This window comes from Xiphias gladius, chromosome 22 (genome assembly GCF_016859285.1).
Source record: "Xiphias gladius isolate SHS-SW01 ecotype Sanya breed wild chromosome 22, ASM1685928v1, whole genome shotgun sequence".
Lineage (NCBI taxonomy): Eukaryota > Metazoa > Chordata > Actinopteri > Istiophoriformes > Xiphiidae > Xiphias > Xiphias gladius.
The window spans coordinates 17,670,013-17,692,777 of NC_053421.1; the positions used below are offsets into that span (position 1 = coordinate 17,670,013).

The 22,765-nt window shown below is 40.9% G+C and overlaps 2 protein-coding genes, 1 long non-coding RNA gene and 1 other non-coding gene across 8 annotated transcripts; 2 read left to right on the top strand and 2 right to left on the bottom strand.

Annotated features, from left to right (window-relative positions):
- The first annotated feature begins 1,300 nt into the window (after positions 1-1,300).
- LOC120784455 lies at positions 1,301-8,652 on the top strand. 3 transcript variants are annotated; one of them, XR_005706443.1, is made up of 6 exons: positions 1,301-1,540; positions 3,238-3,431; positions 6,810-6,983; positions 7,235-7,551; positions 7,686-8,057; positions 8,273-8,652. It is a non-coding gene; the product is annotated as an uncharacterized LOC120784455 (long non-coding RNA). The 3 variants fall into 3 exon arrangements; XR_005706444.1 differs by having other exon boundaries at positions 7,235-8,057; positions 8,170-8,652; XR_005706442.1 differs by having other exon boundaries at positions 7,235-8,057.
- An 835-nt stretch (positions 8,653-9,487) lies between these two features.
- On the bottom strand, positions 9,488-15,310 carry rps27.2 (ribosomal protein S27). 3 transcript variants are annotated; one of them, XM_040117077.1, is made up of 4 exons: positions 15,186-15,310; positions 14,376-14,484; positions 13,402-13,512; positions 9,488-11,345 (listed from the first exon to the last, which is right to left on the bottom strand). In XM_040117077.1, exons 1-4 carry the CDS (start codon positions 15,189-15,191, stop codon positions 11,317-11,319), a joined length of 255 nt encoding a protein of 84 aa, XP_039973011.1. In that variant the 5' UTR covers positions 15,192-15,310; the 3' UTR covers positions 9,488-11,316. The 3 variants fall into 3 exon arrangements, with proteins under 3 accessions (XP_039973011.1, XP_039973010.1, XP_039973012.1); XM_040117076.1 differs by lacking the exon at positions 15,186-15,310 and adding an exon at positions 15,051-15,177; XM_040117078.1 differs by lacking the exon at positions 15,186-15,310 and adding an exon at positions 14,868-15,022.
- LOC120784847 lies at positions 13,639-13,770 on the bottom strand. Its single transcript, XR_005706511.1, has one exon. It is a non-coding gene; the product is annotated as a small nucleolar RNA SNORA13 (small nucleolar RNA).
- A 1,585-nt stretch (positions 15,311-16,895) lies between the features above and the next one.
- rab13 (RAB13, member RAS oncogene family) lies at positions 16,896-22,640 on the top strand. Its single transcript, XM_040117075.1, has 8 exons — positions 16,896-17,396; positions 18,173-18,233; positions 18,649-18,709; positions 18,826-18,903; positions 19,981-20,070; positions 20,456-20,521; positions 20,669-20,719; positions 20,859-22,640. The coding sequence occupies exons 1-8, from the start codon at positions 17,273-17,275 to the stop codon at positions 20,928-20,930; spliced, it is 603 nt and encodes a 200-aa protein (XP_039973009.1). The 5' UTR covers positions 16,896-17,272; the 3' UTR covers positions 20,931-22,640.
- Positions 22,641-22,765: the final 125 nt, after the last annotated feature.

A 22,765-nucleotide genomic window follows, 5' to 3' on the forward strand; every position in this document is an offset into this window, starting at 1 on the left:
CAGGTGTCCTCCTGCTCTGAATGCATGGTGGAGTCCAGGTGCCTCATTACGCTTAAAAACAGAGACCTAACCCCAGACTCCTGTATTGACTAGGAGGGCTCATGTGTTTTAGTGCACGTTTGTGCACACATAGCTTTGTCAGTGGAAGAGGAGGCAGACGGATAGGTGCTGGAGGTTGGCCACTGTTATCACCTGCCTGCACCACTCTCATGTGGTATACCTGTCAACTGTAATCTCATCACCATAACAACCAGCCCTAATCTCACCTGTTTCTGTCAGTGGGAGACATTGCGACCACATCCCTTGTCTCTGATTCCTGTTTGTGCTGAGATCACTTGAGCTGTTTTCTTTGCTGGAAGCTTCTATTAACAAAACCTATTATGTTGTTGAGACATAATGTGTCTTCAACATTGTGGCAAAGAAGCAGCAGAACAAAGGAGCAAGCACAAATATGTACACAAACACACACTCTATTGGCTACTGTCCCTCCCTTTTCATGAAGGTAAAACCCTTCAGATGACCCCACCAGTTACAGTTCACCAGGAAGTGAAAATCTAGGAACTCCTCATTCCTATACCTCTGTCCTGGTGTTTCCATGGCAACCACGGACAGATATACCAAAACATACAGGTCTGTACATGACTATGTGTGTATTTATGTTTGTATGTATGGGACAGATTAGAGGCAGAACTGAATTCACAAAGACTGCATTTGTTGTGCGCTTGCGTGTGTTTATGAATGTGTGTGTGCCTAAAGTGTCTGAGCAGGTAGAAGTGGGGAGGCAGCATTGTGTGCTGGTCAGAGAGTGACGGTGATGTTGCTGTGGTGATGATGAAAGGAGAAATGATAGAGGGAAAGACGCTGGGCCAGACTGCGATTCACATAGTGGATGCACTTACCCCCCAACACATCACCACAGGATAGGAGAGTGGATACACACACATATATATAGTGTATATATATGGAATATTCATGCAAATGAAAGCTAAACAGTTTGTCCCTGTATTTTTTATTGACTGTGTCATTTTCCATCTCACCACCAGGTGCCCTTAGACTTTCCCGCCCTTTGCCAGTCACCTGATCTTGCTCCTCCCCTCCCACCTGTCCCTCATTAAGTACATAGACCATCCACTTTGCCCACTCTCACTTAAATGTTGTCCTTGTTGCTGTAATGTCATTGAGTTCCTGCTTCCTGTTATATAACCTTGCCTGCTGCCATTTTCGTGTTGCCAAACTGTAAATCATTAACCATTGTTTCAAGTGAAGCACCTTTAGTTCAGCCTGCTCTGCTTGTGTGTCTGCATTTGGAGACAACTCGATTTTTCCCATTTTTACACAACCTCATAGTTACCTGACTTGTTTCTCTATCTCATCCTTCCATATGATGTTGCTGATGTTTATGGAGAGGCCAGGTCAGGAAACAGCATGTGGGGAGACCATGTTGTACGGAGGGGTAAAAGGAGAGCGACACCAGTTTGCTACCCTCACCCAGTTTCAGGGGACCTCCACTCCTCCTTCGTGTGCCAGGCGTTCTTCCTCGGTACTACCTCTCAGAGGTCCCTCTTTTTTTAAGAATCCTGTTTGATACCTAGACTGCTTCCTGACAAATCTCCATGTTATAATTTGGTCTCCAGCATTTTAATTAGGGTCTGAGTTGTTGCAATGTCCTCATTTCTAATTACATTACTCAGAAAAGCTTGAGGTGGTGATTTATTATACCATATATATTATTTATTATACCAACTCTAAATTAAGGTGGTATTTGAAAGGTTCAGCTGAAACACACTTCTCTTTAGCCAGTACTGAAGCCCAGTTACCTTTAGCTTCATGTGACTGTTTTCTCAATGTCAGTCACTGGGTTAACTTCTATGGTGAAAGCGGGGGATAGAAAGGAGTGGACTTCAGTGTCCAAACCTGGTGATACTACCACAACATATTGTTTTTGTCATTTTTTTTTTTGGCCTTAGTCAGTGTGTGTCTGCTCAGCATCTTCACATCTTCAGCACAGCGCTTTTCTTTACCTCAGCACTTTAGTATGTTACATTAAGTCAAAGAGATGTGGAAGCGCATCATCATCTCTCATTTACTTACTGCCAACCCCTCATTTCATAGACACCTACGAAGACATTTTCATTTAATGTACACTCTTATATAGGGTTGGATGCACACGATGAATGGCTTAGGAGTTTACGGCAATATGCTTTTCTGTACGATCAACGTTTTTTATGCTAAGTCTATTAGAGACTTTATTGGATTAGTGGATTCTCTAACACATAACAATCATGGATATAATGTTGACATACCACCGGTCAAACTGGATATAATTATTAATGTGTGTGTTGTTATAACAGATCAGATAACAGGCTCTTAAATATCCACTCAATCTTTAGTTTAGTGTGCAGTCACCTTCCTGGGCATTGAAATCTAACACACTCTGACTGTACTGCAGTCCATTTTAATTTTTGAAATCCATACACATTTTGCGCAATTTTAATGCCAAGACCTATGAAGGATGGCCAGCACCCCGAAAAAAAATGTATACAGTAATGTGAACTGTGCATAGATTTCCAGCCAGGTGGTTTAATGACAGGGGATGGTCAATCCTAGAATGAGCTGATGCAGCTGAAGAAGTGCTACTCACATGGGCTCTAGAGAGCTGGCTGCTTTACATGAGTAAACTCACTGTCCTTTTTTTTTTTCCAAAATGCATATACATTTTGTTGACATCAACTGCAACAACTGTATGTGTATGTGTGCGTGTGTTTATAAACCTTTTTGTTCATGGTTCGGGTTCCTGCGCCGGTGGAAGCAGTGGGTGCAAGACATACCCTTGTCACCATCAGCACAGAAGTGGACCAGTACAATATTAGCTCCATGGCAAGACTGGCCGCCCACACTCCCCTCAGGCTGCGTATAAGGGACATGCCTGTATGTGTGTGTGAGGGAGAGGGAGTGAGAGAGCAGAGGTTGTTAATTGACCTATTTTTCAGGTTGTTCAGTTGATTTACGATGAAGGGAGAGATGAAGGGGTTTTTAATGATGCCACACGGGAGCTGTGCTTTGCTTCCTCTCCTGACAGGACTTCTACTGTTGCCACTTCCACTGACAAAGCTCGACTACCTGTAACTACTCTGCATATTATTCTCAGGGCCCAGTGCCACTTATATGTGTAATTCCCAGTTCACACTTTCTTCTCTCTCTCTCTCTCTGTCTTTTTCTATTTCTATATCTTTCTAGGTTTCTGTGTCTGAGGCAGTGCCCTCTGTCAGAGTGTCACACCTCATTGTATATGAGGCGGTTCCCATGTCATAGCCACTGGCCCCTTTGAGGAGGATGTGGAAAGGCTGAAGGTGGAGACATTCAGCTAATTAGAGCCTAGGAGTGGTCAGAAGCACGCCAGCAGTGTTACTCGTCTGGCTCTCAGCATCCAGGTGGGACTCTTGATAGATGTGGTTCAAGACAAATGAGATATTTTTAGCAACGTAACCCTTCTCTAGAGTCGTCCCTTGACATCAGTACTGGAGTTGTTATATTAACATTGTGCATGTCTGTACGTCCAGTAGCTGGTATTTGTCAGTGTTGAAAATTCTGGCCCCCTAACCATCAGCCATCAAGGGAGGAAAAGAGGCTGAAAGTGACCTGTAGCTTCTTTGTCTCTTTCCCTCCTCTTCACCCTCCATCCAGCCCAGACCCTGCCCTCAGTCCTAGTACCCCACGAGCACAGCAAGTTTCTTCAGTTTAATTTCCTCTGCTCTTTTCTAGCTTGCCTCCCTGCTGCTAGTGCTATACCTTCTTCTACTTATCACACTTATGCACTCATAGACAGACAATGAGACCCCCCCAGTTGCTTGGCTGAAAAGGGATGATGGTTTCCATAGTAACGTCTGTGTCTGTATCAGAGGGGAGTTTCCTTACACCACTAGAAAGGATTCCAAGCAAGGGGAGTCACAAAAACACACACACAAATATGCATTTTTGAAAGTGTTGATTAGCAATCAGTGTGTCCTTCACACCGACTGTTTATTTTTAATGAGCTCAGAGAAAGCTGTTGATTGGGTGATTCCATCAGGAATAGGCTTGAGTATATTACAAATTGGACATTCAAGTCAAATTGATTTTGTGGCACATGATGTAATATGAAAAAAAAATCAAGTGTGGATCCGAAAAGATTTCCTATTTTTCTGTATTTCATACTCCACTGAAGTTCCACAGTTATTGGTGTGTGGGTTACAATTAATTTTGTTGGGATTTACTGTACTGTACTGATCAACAATTCTACTGGGTATTAGATTGGTTTTTTTTTAGGGATTTTAGTCATAGCATGATCTCTCTTATTTCCTAATTTGACAACTAACTACATGACTGTTTGGTGCCTGATGAATGCTATTATGTAACACAGATCAGGCTATTTGTGTTACATATATAAGAAAGGTGTTTGGTTTTTCTGCCTCTCTTTGTGGGGTTTCTATTTTCCCTGACATGTTTGTGTCTGCCTTTATGCGTCGCTCTGGTGCTCTCACACTTTCCAGAAAAATGTAGGTCAGATGGACTGGAGACTGTAAATTGTCTGTGTGTAGGTTGTTTGTTGCTCTCCACCAAATGCATGCACAGATAGATCCCAGATGTCTCAGACCCTGAGTAGGAATGTACTGTATGAGTATAGGCATTGAACTAGAAATAGAATGAATGGATGGATAAATTAATGAACGAATGCATGAATGGAACTAAATTGACCTTGGAACTTTTCTCTCAGCCCTATATAATGTACCATAGCACAGTCATTCAGTTTCATAATTTTCACATTTTTGCAAGTATTATGGCTATGTTCTTTTGAAACACATCCTTTATAAATGATTGCTCAAATACAGAATTTATCTACTTGTGTTTTGTCTAAACTACCAGTTTATATAAAGTATGCATGAGTATACTCATCAAATGCATTTTTCTGACTACGGAAGTTTTCTGACAGGAGAAATAATCCATTTGCCACCTGTGTGTAAACACATTCGGTAACCACTGGCCTAACCAAAATAACTGAGTGGCATCTGGCTAGTGATTATTCGTATATTTACATTTTCTGAACCTGTTCCCTATGCAAACTGTTGACAGCAGTTCTAACACATTGTCTGTCTCCTCCATTAGGAGCTAGCCTTCTATTGGCCAACACAAAGCAGTATGTTCAAACATTCTCAGTGGTTGGAACAGCCTTTGTTTACATCTTCTTTCTGCCACCCTATTTTTCTCCCTCCATCTCATTTCCCTCTATCATTATACTCACTGTTTTGCTAAATGAGCTGAACAAATATTTTTGGTACTTTTATATTTATACTACCATAAAGAGCTGTGCCAGAGAAGGATTTATGTCTATCCTCACCATTCGTCAGTAGCTTTATCCCCACATTTTCCTCTGTCATTTTGTGGAAGTGTAGAGCTGCAGTTTACTGGGTTTGACCAAAAGGAGGAGCAGTTTGACAACCTCACCTCCTTCACGATGACCCCTAAAACTCCTCTTCGTCTCCCTAAATGTTCTTTCACACATGGTGCTGGCAGGCACACTCCCAGTGCACAGACTATTTAAGCTACATGGTCAGAATAATTCATGCAGAACGTGATTGCAGACCCAGGAATGATTAATTTCAAGCTGTGACAAACTGACATGACTGATTTTTTTTTTTTTACCAAGTCTTCAGTCGCCTTTCATGCTCACGGCCATTCAGGAATAGCATCCATCACAGTGACCCTCACTCATGCAGAGGTGTGTGTAGTGTGTGTGTTTCTGTCTGTCTCTATGTGCATACATGCAAGCTTGTGTGAATATGTGCGTATGTACATGTAATATGTGTGCATGTGCATGGTCCGAATGTGTCGTGTGTCTTTAAGCATATGATTACTAATTTATCAACTTTGTGACTGTAGAGCTCAGGGGCCACCACTCTGACTGCCTCTGGGAGAGGGTAAAATATATGCAGGAGAGTAGACCCACCCTAAACCTGTACAACCTCCCTGATGTAACCCGTTATGGATACATGCTTACATTCATATTTCATTATTATTATCTCCTTTTATCAACACATGAAAGACATAAAACATGTCCGACCAGAATATATTTCTTTTGCTGTCCTTCTTTCCTTTTGTCTCTCTTTATGTAGCGAAATCTGACTAGTAAGTAAGTTCGAAATGATTTCAACACATATTTTAGAAAGATTTCTGTTGCAAGAAGACACTGTTCAACGCAATAAATGGTAAACAGGATCCTGTGATATAGCAAAGACAGTTCAGAATAATAGAAAGTGTGGAGGTTTAGGAGATTAAGCAAATGGACTGCCGTTTGTGCCACAGATCCTCCAGAGTCGTCAAAGTCATTACAACTACATAAGCAATTAAACTCAGAGTGTGCTGCAAATGGTGCTTTTACAGTGCAATTACCACCAGCGCATTTTGGCATTAATACTTTTTCAAATCGTGTTTCCAATTTCTTTTAATTTTCAAATCTAAGACTCAATAGACTCTGTGTGTACACTCTGTGTGTGTATGGGTGTGCATGCATCCTGCATCGTGTGGCATGTAGGTAACAGAATAGTGAGTTGGAAGACTGAGTACTTAGTTTAAAGTTTTACATCAATAAGCACCTGCTGAAGTGTCCTTGACACTCAGTCCCTACCTGTACCTGCGGAGAAACTTTAAACCAAAAAAAAACAAAACAGTTTTTCTAAACGGTTTAATAAATTCTAGGTTTGGAAAATAAATTTTGCCCAGAAATCAAGTGTCTGCTTGTCATAACCACTGCGTGTTGTTGTCTTGTATACCAGAGATGCCATCTGCCCTGTGCACCATGCTCTGTGTCAGTGTGTGACAGGACACAGCTTGTCATTTTGGACTCCCAGGGGGTTCTGACAAGTGGCTAAGACAGTGGCTCCGCTCTGCTGGATGTCGTTGCTATGGAGACATATGGGGTCAGCCAGACCCTGGTCATCAGTGTTCAGGTCAGTTAAATGTGCACTGGATACTAATGACGTGCAATGGCTCTCTCCTTTGCCAAGGAGAGAGTTAGTAGTATAGTTTCACACTCACACACACACACACACACACACACACACACACACACACACACACACACACACATATACAAACACACCCTTTCCTGTACACTCTTGTCATCTCTACACAGTTTGTGGTTCTTTTTCATTCTGTCTTTCTCCCTAATCCTCTTTCATATCAGTTTTTCATTCTACAGCGTTCGTCTTGCCAAAAATTCATCTGGCCATGTCTCACAAGGATTTGTCTGTCCTTTGCTATCAATCCTCCCGTCTCATCCTCCTCTCTGCATCCCGCTCAGAGACCACCTGGCACAGATGACTGCAGATTTTGACAGCCACTTTTTGGTGTCCAGCCTTTGTCTGCAGGACAAAGAGTTTTGGGGCGGACCCCTCTAATACCTCCCTCACTGAACACACTTCCCGAAATGTTGATCCTGCTATATCTGCCTGGAGGATGCACTGTGGAGTTAAGTACCACACAAACAGGGGAGCATACAGCAAATCAGTCTCTCAGGTCAGTAGGGTGTTTCATAAGGAGTTTCAGGGCAGCCCAAAAGCATCCTGGGACAGTGATGTTTATAGATGCATGTATAGATAAGCAAATTTATAGAGACTGTTCATCTATGGTACTGTGTCTTGTGTCTCCAGCTTAAAGTGGAGATCATTATCCAATTCCTTTCACGTTTGGAGAATGACTGTTCGACCAAACAGCCTTACATTACTCTGTTCCCGAGGAATTCAACACCAACCTTTTAATACCTGAAAAAACCAAAAGACCAGTCAGAACTTAAGTCCTTGTGCAAACACACACCACATTTCTTTTTTACACTTATGAAATATGTGTGACCAGAATAAACCAATATCAACCAGCAGTCCCAATCATACCCATCTTTTCTCATATTGCTTTTAATGTGTCTATCAGCTTCATGCACCTTGTCACAGAGGAAAGCTACACAGAGCAAGGCTACACTCTGAGATGCTGCACTTTAGCACCCCCCACCCACAACATCACATTTTACAGTAAGTGCTGAAACAATCACCAGACTTTAATCACATTATCTTTATACTTTGCATGGTACGATTTCACTGTACTAACAAAGTGTATTCTCCCGCTATTTTTCTTTCACGGCAGTTGTGTACAGATGTCGAGTGTCTGACCGCTCCCAGGAGGGGTCTCTGTTGCTGCTGCTCTCTACCAAACATCTAATTTCTCTCTCTCTGGGCCTCTTTGCAAGGTCAGTCCCCTCTCTGTCACAGCTGCTCTCAGGTGTCCCAGAGAGGCTGCCATACCTCCTGGCGTTCCACTGCTCTGTGTCAGCCCTGTCCCCAACTGGCTCTCAGCCCAGGGTTGAGCGCACCGTGATGGGCACCAAGGACATGCTCTCATCCCTCAAGGTGTGTCTCACACAAGCATACACAGAAAAACACATACACAGAATTTGCTACACAGACATCTAAAACCCTTGACTGAGCCTTAGAGTGTCTTTAAAGTCTCACAAGTACCTAAAAGCAAATTCAGTTATGTAGTATGAAATCTGTGCATCTACAGCCTTAAAATGAATTAATTCCACTTACAGGCAAAACAAGCTGTTCAGAGTCCTTTATCAGCTGACATTTCTGTAGACACCTCATTTGAAAGTTAGGTTCATTTAGTCGGATTTGATCTTATTACTCAACTTAGTCTTAACTCATTATCAGTTGAGTTTTACGAATGTCAGTGCTCATACATATAGTACCTCAATATCAGTGTGTCCACTGATATTAGTTTTTTTTAAAGATTATTTTAGATATTTTATTCAAAATTTATGTTTGGACATGACCATACAGTGACGGCTACACATCCCGTTGGGTATACTTCCACAAACGATGTGCTGTCTGGGCCCTGACTCTCAGAATAGAGCTCTTCTATAGAGCTGTCTGTTACAACCTCACTGGACAGCGTTCAGACCCCATCTCCACTCCACCTTTATAATTATATCCATCAGACAGACATCAAAACACTCAGTGACCTTAATGGCAGCCAGACGTCCACAGGTCAGATTCAGAGGTTCTCACGCAATAGCAATTATCATCTTACAGTAGAACAGACAACAAATCCATTAGCTCATCATTGTTGTGTCCCCAAGTGAGACAGTTTGCGTTTTTCAGTTCCTGGACTTTCAGCTCATTGCGGTGATTGTTGAAATTGTCCTGTTATTGACATGTCTGCTTTTTATCACTCGTGAACCTGTATTGTAAATCTTCGGATTTGATAGCTGTCCTGAAACTAACACCACTCCTAATCTTGTCCTTCATGACAAGCTGTTTGCATAATAGAATACAGTGAAAACATGAGTAAGTTATGTAACAAGTGGTGGCTGTATGAAAATACTTTCAGTAACTGTAAAGTTGTTGTAAATGAATGAATGCATGACATTTTAATTATTCAGTAACCAAGAGGCACATCCGAATTATATTTCCCATGATTTTATTTGTAAACTGTGTCCAATATACAAGCAAGACACAAGAAAAATGTCACCATAGCAACAAGAAAATTATCATTCTATCACTCCCTCCCCCAATTTAATTTGTCTCTATTTAGCGTACAACTCAGTGCTGTCACATAGAGACTGTATGTGCTGCGAGAAAACGTATGTCACAAATCTTAAATGATTTTGATTCATCTAGCTATTCCCACTCTTCTCAAGTTTGTTTTTTCTCTCCACAAGAATTCATCCCACATCATCATTTTCACAGGAAGCCTGCAAGCACACAAAAATTCATAACCACAATATTCATTGTAATGTCATTTAGTTTCACATCACTTTGTAATGTGTTTGTTTGACAAGCAGCAGAAAACACAGAGCCAGCGAAAAAAAAATAAAATTTAAATTTAAGACTTTTTTCAGGCTAAATCATGTTCCCCATCTACAATGTGTATAAGAAGTTACAGAGGAGGGCACCCACAATAGGGCGTGTACTCACTGTACAACTTTTTTTTTTTTAAAAAAGCCGGGGCCGCGCCACCTGTTTGGAGCGGCCACTTCCCAAAGGTTTTTATATAAAAAAGGTGGAGACAGCTGAGAAAAAGGCAGACAGTGTGCACACGCCCTTAGCCCTGAACACCTGCTAAACAAGTAAAATTACGAGATTTCAGCACCACCCCATGTATAACCATTGCTGCTGTTCTATTTTGCAGCCACTTTTTTTGCCATTACTTCCATACTGACATCTCTGAGTGTTGGATTTTTCTGTACCACAAACTCAAAGGCTTACCGATCTCCCCCATTTCACTGAGCCAAGCCCATCTCCATTTGTTTTGACAATTTTAATCGATCTCCAATACATCAGAGCTTTCCTCATTAAAGCATGTCCAGTGCTAGCTAACCTGAATCACCTGGTGCTGTGAGTCCTAAGTCCCATAGGTAACAACCCCCCCTTCGGATCTACATTGTCACTTATGGCCTCTCTGGACTCCAACTGCCAGAAATCCGTAGTAGCGACAGAACTTTAATCCCTGCAGCCCTTGTTCAGACTGAGAGCTGGGGGCCCCGCACCGACGCCACAGGCTTTGGACCAGGCACTGATAAAATCATTGTCTACCTTTAAATACAATGTTGAGTTAACTGTGGCATTAACTTAACATGTGTGTTAATCTGTGTATTTATTACCGGCTCTAACACACATCCATATTCAGCTCTGCAGAGTGCCACTTTTACAACACTCTGTAGCAAAGGACATTTTCTTGGATGTAATTTTCAATGTCAGCCACAATGCGTCTCCTAGAATTTTTCTTGTGTTTTCATAGGAAATATGCATAAATCTTATAGTGCTGAGCAACTGCTGGACAGTATTTGTAAGGCTCACTGTATACCCTCACCTTCATATAAGTGCTTAATTATTGATGGGTATAATGCAAACAAATGCAAAACGCTTGCCATAGAAAACTGTTGGGCCACACATTTGTGTCCTTTAATGCCCTGATCATTACCAGTCAAATTACATCTAAGAACCTTTAAGAGATTAAAAACGAGGAACTGGATGACAAACATACAAGATTATTTTCTAGAAAAAAAAAAAAAAAAAACCTAAATTTATTATGAGAGAAGAATAATGGATATATGGTGCTGGTGGGGTCTAGACAAGGCCGAGCATTTCCGTAGATAGACTTGTAATATTACATGATTTATATTCCCGCTCTCCATTCCCCGTTTGCTGCATCAGCTCCATGGCAGTGTTACTTGATGTCCAAGTTTTGTTCATTCTCCTCCTCCATGGTGTCCAGCCACATATGGTCAAACTAGTGCTGTTTCCTCCTGAATGAGCATCCTGGAGAAAGATGTAGAGACACATACATTAATTATAAAAAAATAAACCAAAAACTTTTTTTTTTCCAATTTTAAAAAGTGTTATTTGTAGTTTTTGTGAGGTGGTGGTGCTGCTGACCGTTTTGTGACGAACATTTTGTCTACCTCGTTTGTATCAATGAGAATAGAATATTAAAAATACCTCTCAATAAAACGCAATACAATTAAGGGTGCAACTAAATTATTTGCATTATTGAATCTCTCAAATAAATTGTTCAGCCTGAAAAATGTCTGAAAATCCCAAAACCCAAATGTCTTGTTTTTGGCAACCATCGGTCCAAAACCCAAAAATAACCAATTTACTAATGGAGAAGACTGAAGAAACCTGAAAATGTTGACATTTGAGAAACTGGAACCAGAAAATTGTGGCATTTCTTTTGTGTAAAAAAAAAAAAAAAACCTCAAAGCTATTAATTGCAGCTAATTGTATTTTGCTCCAAATACAATTTAACAGAACCATTACGTATGTGTACAGCCTCCAAAATGGCCATAAACTGTTTGAAATTCAACTGAAAGCACAAAGTAAATGGACCTTGAATTTGTTTGTTTTAAAAACAACTGAAGATTATACATTTCACAAAGGCAGGATTTGTTGCAGGGCTGCTGTACAGGACTGAAATTTTTGTTAATAAACTGGTAACTGAGCGTATGCGGTGTCAAATTGATCCATATTTAGTTCAGTAGACATGATGCACTGCAAACAATCTTTAGTGGGGGATTAACAGTCCAAAACCCAAAAAAGAATCAGTTTACCAGTCAATATAGCAGGGAAGGTGTATAAACAGACTCACTGTGAAGGATGTAACAGATAAGACGACACTAAAATTCATGTTGCTATCTGCCTTTTCAAAGACTGAATCCCATCCAAACAAAGTGTGGTTTAATGCCAAGGGTTATAGCTACACCCATACTAATTCATAGCAGAGCGCACTGAGAAGCCCTTGGTTACCACGGCAGCAGAGCACAGGACAGAGTGGGAGGGATGGTGAGAGCGTCATTAAAAACCTTGACCTTAAACTCAACAAATTCTCTAACATGCTGTATACAGTGTATGATCATTTCTTTGGTGTACTTTGATTGGTGAAGCAATTCTCATCCATCTTTTATCAGAGGAAATAGATGACCTATTCTTCTGAAACTTTCCTGATGAACGTGTTCCAAGAAGTCTAAAGAAATGTGTTTGCGAATGGAAAAAAAAATAGCATGTCTCATTTGTGCTTGCAGTTGACTGTGTAGAAATGGATCAGTGATGATGAATTTCTGTCACAACCGCAAGAGTCACTGTATGCCTTAGTTGACACCCTGTTCATGAAGAATACAATGAAAGGGCAACACATAAAGGCAAATATACAGGTGTTAGTTAGATATATTTTGTACAGTGAAGTGCTGCTACCTGACTCCAACACAACAGGCCCAGACAAAATATTAGATTTTGGAAGTTTTTGTTGCGTAAAGCTTTGGGCTTGGGCAAGGTTCAGCTATGATTATTTACAAATGTAATTTTATAAATTAAATATATAATATAAATAAATTTGTTTTTCTCCCTCCAACTGTGCCAATTGCCAAAACGACCGCGGCACCCAGAGCCCTCCACTGTACTTGCTTATGCTTAAATTCTACCAGGTTTTCTGTGTGTCAATTAGTTTGTGGTGACTTGCTTCAACACCCCTTTATTTAAGAATATACACCACGTGCGTACAATAAATTCTGCAAGGTGTTAAGATAAAATTTTGACAAAGGGCCACTCTACACTACAGGGTCACAAGATTAGACAATGATGCAGGTGTTGATATTGTACTTTAGTAATTCAAATTCACTCTCAGTTTTGAATGAACAATTATTAGAACGTTCACAAAAATAGACCACAGAAAACTCCATATTGTAAGTGACACATCCACAGTGTGTATCTGTATGCCTGTTTAGAGTCTTTATATACAGATGTGCATTGCTACACGTTTATTTAAGATGGTAGACAAGTTTTCTTCAGTATGCACGCTGGATTTAACAGTGTCCTGTACCTTCTGTCAGACGAGCTTTCCCCCCTGTAGGCTGGCAGAGGACCGTGGAGCAGCCGACACACAGCACCACAGTCTGAGCGTGACTGAACACTGTGGTGATCTTGTAGCAGCCTGCAAACAGCACATCGACAAACAAATCGTTTAATGGGATGCCATGAAACCGCTCCGCAAAAAAACAACAGCCAGCTGCCAAACAGTTTACAACCGTTACTAAATCGAATGTACTTTTGATCACTGGTGTGTCCTGGCAGCTGTTTGTGTAAAAGAGTCACTAGAAACTCATTTCACAGACAACCACAAGTGTCACTGTATGCCTTATTTGACACCCCAATCACCAAGGAAACAATGAAAGGGCAACACATAAAGGCAAATTTTTGTTGTTTTTTTTTTATACAGTTGCAATCGGTAATATTAACCCCCCCCCCCAAAAAAAAAGAAAGTAAGGATTTACTGTTCTGCAGAGCTAGATTTTGCTTTAAATTAAGTCTTAATCAGATGACTGATATGGCAAATGAACAAGAAATGAGTGTAGTATTTTCGAGTAGCTTTTTGTTAATACTGCCATGTCACAATCATTCAACCCCTTTATAATATTGCTGATTTTAAAACCTGCTTCTAGCCTGTATGGCTAGCAGCAAAAAAGAAAAAAAAAAATTAACATATTAATAAAGAATGAAGATAACTGCTAGTTGCAGCCCTGAACTACTTAATATTGTGCCTCATTTTTCTCCATTATCTTTTACTGCAATGTGGTGGTACAAAAGCACATTGCCCCCTGAAATATAATTAAGTGAAATCTTACAGAAGGGAAAAATATTAATAAAGTACCTCTTTAATACAAAATTGTGAGTAAGCACAGGCTCTGAGTAAATGTACTTGGTTATTTAACAACCGTTCCTTCTCTGTTATCTGAGTGTTGTAATTTATTATCTGAATCTCAGGGTTGGGACGGGCAGCATTGTACATAAACTGACCTGGACATTTGACATCCATAAAGTATGAGTTAGGACTCTGCACAAGACGTTTTTTCTTGTGTCTCCTCTTTTCCTCCTCGGGGCTCGGGTGCAACAAATCCTTCGCGAGCTGAAAGGGAAATCCCAACACATTTTAAGTTTATCCAGAGAGTCTGAAGATTACTAAAACTTGCATGATAGCAGCAGCAGCAGCAGCAGCATGATAACAGGAAGGCAAAAGGTCGAGATGTCGTATCAGCTTTTAGACGAGAGGGAATATGGTAAAAAGGAAAGCGAAAGTGCTAAGAAGAAATTGACGAGATATATTTTGGAGCAATCACAGTGACGGCGTTCAGAAGATAAACTGATATTTTTAGAAAGTTGACATTCGCCTCCGACAAAAAAATAAAAATTAAAAGTTACAAAACAAAAAAAAAAAACGTGACTGGTGGTGAGAAAGGGAAACGCGGTAACAGCTGCCACCATCGCAGTGAAATGATCACCCAAACCTACCGTCGCTATTACTGTGAAATTACACCACAAAGCCAGTTGACCCTGTAATAATCTGGATGCCGGTACTGAACCCTCAACATCTGGCTTCAGGACACGGCGGCGGCTGACTGTGTTCACGGCGAGCAGTGCGGGCCGCTTCGATGCGCACGTGTTTCGCCATATTGCCTCTTTTCAGATCCTTACGTTTAACATTTTACAGCGGCAGAAACGCGTTGACTCCCGCGGAGACGCAACGCGGTTTCATGCTGCAGTAAACGGTCCCCGTCTAAACACTTTTCGACGACCGAGGGCGACAACAGAAGCCGCGGTGTTACTTACGGGCATGTCTGCGTGTGTGGACTCTCGCCGGAAAATTGAAAAAAAAAAAAATCTCTAGCGACACACCGGAAACTGTTGGACGACTGCGAGATCCGGAGGAAGAAATACGTACTGAAAAAAAAGTTAAATAACTTTTGGTTTTTGTGGGTATTTGTGTGATTTTACATTCAACTCCTTATTAGATAAAATTGCGAAGGAAACACAATTGCGTTGCACTAATCTCCAGTGGACCCTATAAAAACTGAATTGATGGCAAACACACACACGCGCACGCACACACACACACACACACACACCAGTTTTATTATTACCTCCGACACCCAAAAACCAACCAATGTACCAGAAGTTGTGGTTTGAGAACAAATTTGAGATTAATCAATTCACGTAGACCCAAATGATATGGAGTAAATGTGGGGTTCTGGGGCTCTCGGGCAATTGCCCACTTTGCCCCAGCAGTAATCCTGCCTAACCTATAATGAAAATTAGATGCCAAAAATAGGCCTAGTTAATTCATATTCTGGTTGCATAACACCAAATGCAGCTTTTAAAGATTTATTTTACAATGAATTTGTAAAACCAGTAACATTTGTGTAGCATTTAAGTGGGTGCAGAGTAAACTCTTTACTCCTCTCAGAATCCACCAGAAGAAAACTCACTGCAGTTAACAAAATTTACTTTTGTAAGACACACACACACAAACTGCAGTTAACTCTTACTGACTGCAGGTGGCACATGTTGGACTGGAACTGCTGCTCTGAAATGTTGGCACTGTGGCTCTGCAGTTGAATGATGGATGGAAGATGGTGGATGAAATAGTACATATATCACGTCAGTCACACAGTTTTCCCTATTTTCATTTATGTAGATAAGGATTTTAATCACATGGGTGTCACAGCAGAAAATGGAGAACAAAAAGTAAAATGTTCATATTTAGATATAGGCATACTCATGATGACTCTGTGGTGGCCTAAAGTCACTTTAGTGCCATTATAAGATAGAGTAGTTTTATCTCCTGTGGTAGACTTAACTGGATCTATACACTTACACTGAAGGTTTTCCTTCATTACTACTTTCATCAACAACGAACGAAGAATATTTTGATTTGTTTTTTGTTGTTTTTTTGTAGATATAGTAGCATTATTAGGATAGGCAAAGCAGGGTTTAGTTATATAGGTCATTTATGTAATACTATTATATTCTATATTTCATACCAAGAGGAAAACTCAATGTGCCTTACATTGCGTTTTGTCTTAAAAAGAATAGAGAAATAAAAAAATAGTATATCTATATATCATATCATCACAACACAAATACCATTTCTTACATGCAATTTTTCCATTTCTTGTGCTTACTTATTTCTTTGATTATTGGTGACTTTAAAATACACTTTGGTGTGAGCAGTAAGTCTCTGGGGATAGACATAGTTCTATGTGTGTGCCCATGAGTTAAAGCTTTTAAGCGGCAGCAGCTTTAACCTTGTTTTCCACGTGAGATCGCCGACTTTTACGCCAGAAAAGGTGAGAAAGTCCCCCCCGACGTCCCCTCAGGTGCATTATAGTTATTCCTTTTCTGATCAAACGGCGCCATCTAATGTTCACGCTGGGCGCCTGCAGGTCTGAGCCCTTAACTCCCATGAAGCACTCCCACACTACGTAGCCTTTCAGCGGATCTGGGACGACAGCAAGTTTTTTTTTTTTTTTTTGGAGGCTGAAAAAACAAGTATGGAGTGATAGTAGCTCTCGGAGGACTGTGAAATGAACCTCGAATAGATTTGGCGATGAAGACTGATCTGCAGTAGCCGGATAGTTCAACTTTGGATGGAGTGTGCTCCTTTATCGCTTGCAGTCCAAACAGATCACAGAAGCACTGAGGGGGATCGGAATTTACCGGTGACAAGTCTGGGAAGGAAGAAAAAAAAAAGCAAAAGAGCAGCATTTTATTTTAAAAAAAGGACTGTTTGTTTTAAATCACAAGAAAGGAACTCGAGATTCAAAGCGTGAAGTCGATGAGAAGGATCTTCTACGAAGAGACAACCCCCAACTTATCCCCTTTGAGTTCTGCTGTAACTTTGAAGAACAGCTCCAACCATGGCGAAAAAGTATGATTTCCTCTTCAAATTGTTACTCATCGGGGACAGCGGAGTGGGAAAAACATGTCTGATCATTCGTTTTGCTGAGGACAATTTCAACTCCACGTACATTTCAACCATCGGTACGTTGTTACAGTGTAATGTTTGCCTTGTGACCTACACGACATTGCTGCGTCTCTGAAACTTGGGATATGAGCAGGACAAATGTTTGCTAAATGCTGACATTTCATTTCTTCCTCTTATTTGATGCCCGACAAACTGTACAAACTGGTTTCTCAGACTGCTTTCATGTCTCAACTAGTCCGTGCTCTCTTATTTCTTCCTTTTTTCTCATTTTGTTGCTTATCTTTTTTTTTTTTTTTTCCTCGTTGTTGAATATGTGTGTGCTGTCTCTTCCCTGACCCTCTCCCGGATCTCTCCCTCAGATCTCATTCCTCTCGCTTGGCTCTCAGAAGGTCCACCCACCCTCATTCCTATCTCTTTTACCATCTCTACGTCCCCAGAAGAATGGTTGGCTTTCAGGCATGCACAGTTTTTTTGCACAGGACACCCCCGCCCCCCTTGCCGTCTCTGTCTATCTGTCTGTCAGCTTGTCCATCCAGCAGGACAAAAAAAAAAAAAAACATAACACAACTGCTGGTCTGTACATCTTTCCTGTATGTCTGTCTATGGACAAGAGTGCACTGACGGGGTCAAAATTGCAGTAGAAATTCACCATGAATCAGTCCCCACCCGAGTGAGGGTGACCTATATATTCTGCAATGTGTGTGTGTGTGTGTGTGTGTGTGTGTGTGTGCCCGAGTGGGTGTGTTTTTAGTTCATATCTGAGGTATTTAACTCATTCTCTGCCCCCCTCCTCCTCCTCTTCGCTCTTTCCTGTCCTCTTGTTATCTCTCAGGCATCGACTTTAAAGTAAAAACCATTGAAGTGGATGGAAAGAAAGTGAAACTACAAGTCTGGTAAGAGATGACAGTTTGGTTGCTTTCGGGAATTGGTTTTTCTGAATTGGTGAGGCAGGTCATGCTGATACGTCGAGTAGTGTTCCTCTGTTTTCTGCCTGCCTCTATCTTTTTTTCTTCTGAGTGGAAAGAGGAACCTCCCTCTTCTTCACCAAATCAGGACTTTATGACAGGGTTTTATTGTCCAAGTATCCGTCACACATGGCCTCCACAGAGTGCCACTTCATGTCATGTAAGGCTGTTGTTACAGCAGCATAAACTCGGTGCAAAATTCACGTTAAATGCCTCCCTCGGCATTTTTCTACATCTCCAACTCCAACCTTCTTTTGTCCAGAGCTGCATTTTTAAGGCCTTGTGAGATATAAATGCATCAGTGCACTTATTTTTTGACTTTGAATGTGTGTGCTTTGTGTAGGGACACAGCAGGGCAGGAGAGGTTCAAGACCATTACGACAGCCTACTACAGAGGAGCCATGGTGAGCACAGGACGCCCGCAGAACAAGCAGACTGGATAATCGGGCTGACATCACTGCCCCTTTGTGTTCGCTCTGTACCTTTGACTAACCCCCCCCCTCTCATCTCTCTGTGTCAGGGCATCATCCTGGTCTATGACATCACAGACGAGAAGTCCTTCGAAAACATTCAGAACTGGATGAAGAGCATCAAAGAAGTGAGACTGTTTCCACTTAGTCATAACAACGACAACCGGGAAATACTTAAAAATAGTCAGTTGGACCCATATTAGTCATGAGTATGGGCCTTTACTCACTGCAACAACAAAGCTATTGGCAATAGGGCTGTTGCACAACTGGTGGTTTTAAAGGGTCAGTTCACCCAAAACACACAAAACATAATTTAGCCCTTTAGCTTCTTTCTACTGGTGACATAGTCCCAGCGAAAACTCTCCTGAGAAACTTCTTGAAAAGTTACATTAAAAAGTTATAAGTTACATCTTGTTCATCTGCGTAGTATTCCTGAGCAGCAAAAGTTTCAGAGGCAGATGCCAAAGAATCCCGTACACTGTTGTTGACTTCATTAATTTATGTCTTCTCAGTTCGGTAAAATTACTTTTACCTGACGATTGTCCAAGGACCAAAAATGTATTAAATGCTTACAAGAGACCAACAGCGAGCAAGATTCTTTGGCTTGAGTTTTTGATCTTAGTCATCTCTCAATAGTACTTCATGGTGTACAACAGCAAGTGTCTCAAAACCTAAACAGATTAAATCAAAGCATGGATAGATACCATCAAAAAGGAAAAGGAAAGGGTTTTTTTTGTAACTGCATTTTTTGCACACACAAGGATATAAAATGAGGAGAATATGAAAGTATTTATACAAAGAATCCATACTGCAAAGTCAAATACCTCCACCAATCTTATAAAGAATGGACACAAAATGTGCAAAAGTCTTTGTGAAATGAAAGTCAAGAACTTACGATTACTATAAATACAGCTCCACTGTCAGCACCCACATATGGTAGATACCCTACTTTTGTTTTTATTTAATGAAACATTTTATTTGATACTTTCAGTGACCACAGAGACTACTCTCCTGCCCAACAGCTGCTGTTATCGCCTCTGAAGTGTGGATCATTCTGGTTGATCGCTTTAGATTTCATGTTGCTACTCCTGCTCTCCATTCCCTTTAATCTCTTAAGCTTTGCCTGCTGCTAAGCAAACACCCATACCAAAGTACACCTGAACTCAACTTGCCCTAATCAATTAATTTCATTCCCTCTTTCCCAGAATGCATCCGCTGGGGTCAGTCGGATGCTGCTAGGTAACAAGTGCGACATTGAGGCAAAGCGGAAAGTCTCCAAGGAGACAGGAGAAAAGGTGAGACGACCTTGACAGAAATGTAACTACAGCCCACGTATTGTACTGTTTTGATTTCGGAGGAGCGTCATTTTGAAGTATGTGTAGTGTTAAAGTAGTGCCGTTCAGAGAACAGTGGGTAGATGGATGGAAGAATGAAGAGTTGCTGTACCATCAGGCAAACGAGTCAAGAGTTTCATTGTGAGAAAGAAACAATAGAAACAAAACAATAGATTACTTTATATGGAGTCTCTTTTAACTTTAAGAGGGAGTGATTATTTGAAGAAAGGACTGTGTATGTCACATTTTTAATGTGACAGCTTTGTATTTAGTTTAGATAAGAAGCTGGAATTCAGTATTGCCCATATCCTGACCTCCTATAACCAGTTGTGTCTGTTGTTGACAGTTGGCCAAAGATCACGGCATCAGGTTCTTTGAGACCAGCGCAAAGTCCAGCATTAACGTTGAGGAGGTGAGCCGTAACACAACCACTGACTAACAAAACAGAGTCTTCACATCCCATTGAATTTTAACTTATGAGCTGGTTTTGTTATGATATTACACAAATGCCGTAGACCAGAACTTTCATTTTCTCTCACCCTTTTTATCTTTCCTATAGTCTTTTCTGGCTTTGGCACGCGACATACTACAGAAATCCAGCAAGAAACCAGTGAGTCAGAACAGACTTGTTATACCAAATGGCAGCAAACTGAAGAATTTGTTCCTCCATGACCCTGGGATTACTGACGTATGTCATACTGCATGTGTCTGTAATTTCTATTCTTTGTCTGTTTTTCCTCGTTTGGCAGGGCCTCACGGGTCGAGAGGTGAAAATCACCAGCAGTACAGAGAAAAAATCCTCCAAGTGTGTTCTTCTCTAGATATGACGCCGGCCGGCACACAGAAGAAAGCGCCATACAAATTTAAGAATGCATCGGTATTACTGGAGGAATGCAGTACAACACGTTTTCTGTCACCATCTGGTGGGCCTAGATGTCAAATACATGCAGGTGCAAAAAGTGTTTTTATACCTTAAAAATCGATACTCCCTTTACAAGTGTTCTTAATTTTGTTCATCCAGAATTTGCCAGAAAAATGATTTATTGAATACTCCCTCGAGAGAGTGCCTGTATTTCACATTGAACCTATTATATGCGCCATCTACTGCGATGGTGTTAATGTCATGAGGAGCTGGTGAAGTGGAGTCTTTGGAGTGGAGAGGATGATCCTAAACAGAGCCCTGATAGAAATTCAAAAACCAGTCCCCACCATGTTTAGTACAGCCATACATTTCTATTGCCACCCTGTATTACTCTGGCTTATCACCACATTATGAACCCTACAACAGCACTGTTTAATTTCTTGGAAGAACTTCAGTTTTGTTTTAAAAATCTCTTCTGGACTGGCTGGAGCACATGCAGTAGAAGCTTTTAGGAGCTCAGTGGCAGAGGAAGAGTTTGTTATTAAAGTCACTTTTACATACACACAGTACACACAGTAGGCCCCTGGTTGTAGTCTTTGACCCACAAAGTCATTTCTGTTCATCTTAAATTCAAGGAGCCATGGGCATCTCAATGATTCTATTAGATGGAAATGAGATGGAAATGCTAACATGACTGAACAATAAGTCATAAAATGCCTGTGGTTAGCAATGCACTTTCACTTTTGTCAGTTCACTGTTTCAAATTCAATGATGTGTATAATATTACAACAGCACAGATGAGTAGATATCCCATTCCCGCAGTGCCATATGAGAGACGTTGGACACATTTTGCTTCTCAGCGTTTTTAGTGGCACCTAAATATATGGCAGAGATGTCATAAACTGAACATCGAGCTTTAAATGTTGGCTGAATTTACATTTACACTCCTTTATGGTTATTTTGTGCGTATCCCTTGAGAATCGATGTGATGCTCTAATAGTGCACAGCATTATAATGCGTTCCACAGAATCTACAGTACCACAGTACAGTACCATTACATATTGCACACTGTGTCCACAACATGGACATTTTCCGGTTACATCCACTGAGAAATTAAAAACATGCTCTGCGCTTTAATGAATTAAACACGTTGATGTTGGTTGTGTGTTCAAGCTGAAACAAACACGGGTGGTGAACGAGCTTTGTTATAATAGATGAATGGATTTGAGAACGTGGAAGATAGGAGCTGAGATAAGTGCAATATGAGAGGGTGCAATAGGAGAGTGGAGAGATAAAAGTATGATGGATAAAGCAAGTGAATGAACCGGATGTGAGAGCCTGGAAAGCAGCAGTGCTCCCGTGTCCCTCATTTTGAATTGATTTAGTGGGTCTTGCCTTTTATCTGAAGTGCCTGGTAAATCTCCTACTGAACACGACCACACATTACCTACATCAGACACGACAGTCTCCCTGTTCAGGCGATTTTCAGATCATTCAAAATGACTGTGATTACAGGTGCTCATCTGATCCTGATAGTTTTTGTTTTTTTCTGCCCAGACCTACTGTATTTCCTGTAACAAGTTTCTTTCACATTCTGTGTCTTTTTGGTCCTGCCACAAGACTTTGTTTACAGACATGCCGCTTGCTGAATAAAAATGCAAAACTGTAAACATGACAAGTGTGTTGTAGTTTGAAATGACGCAATAATATAATCAGTATGTAGCTTGGATAGCCTGGGTTGTGTCACTTCTTCATAAATTTTGTATTTCTTTTTTATTGTATGGAGTCAAGTCA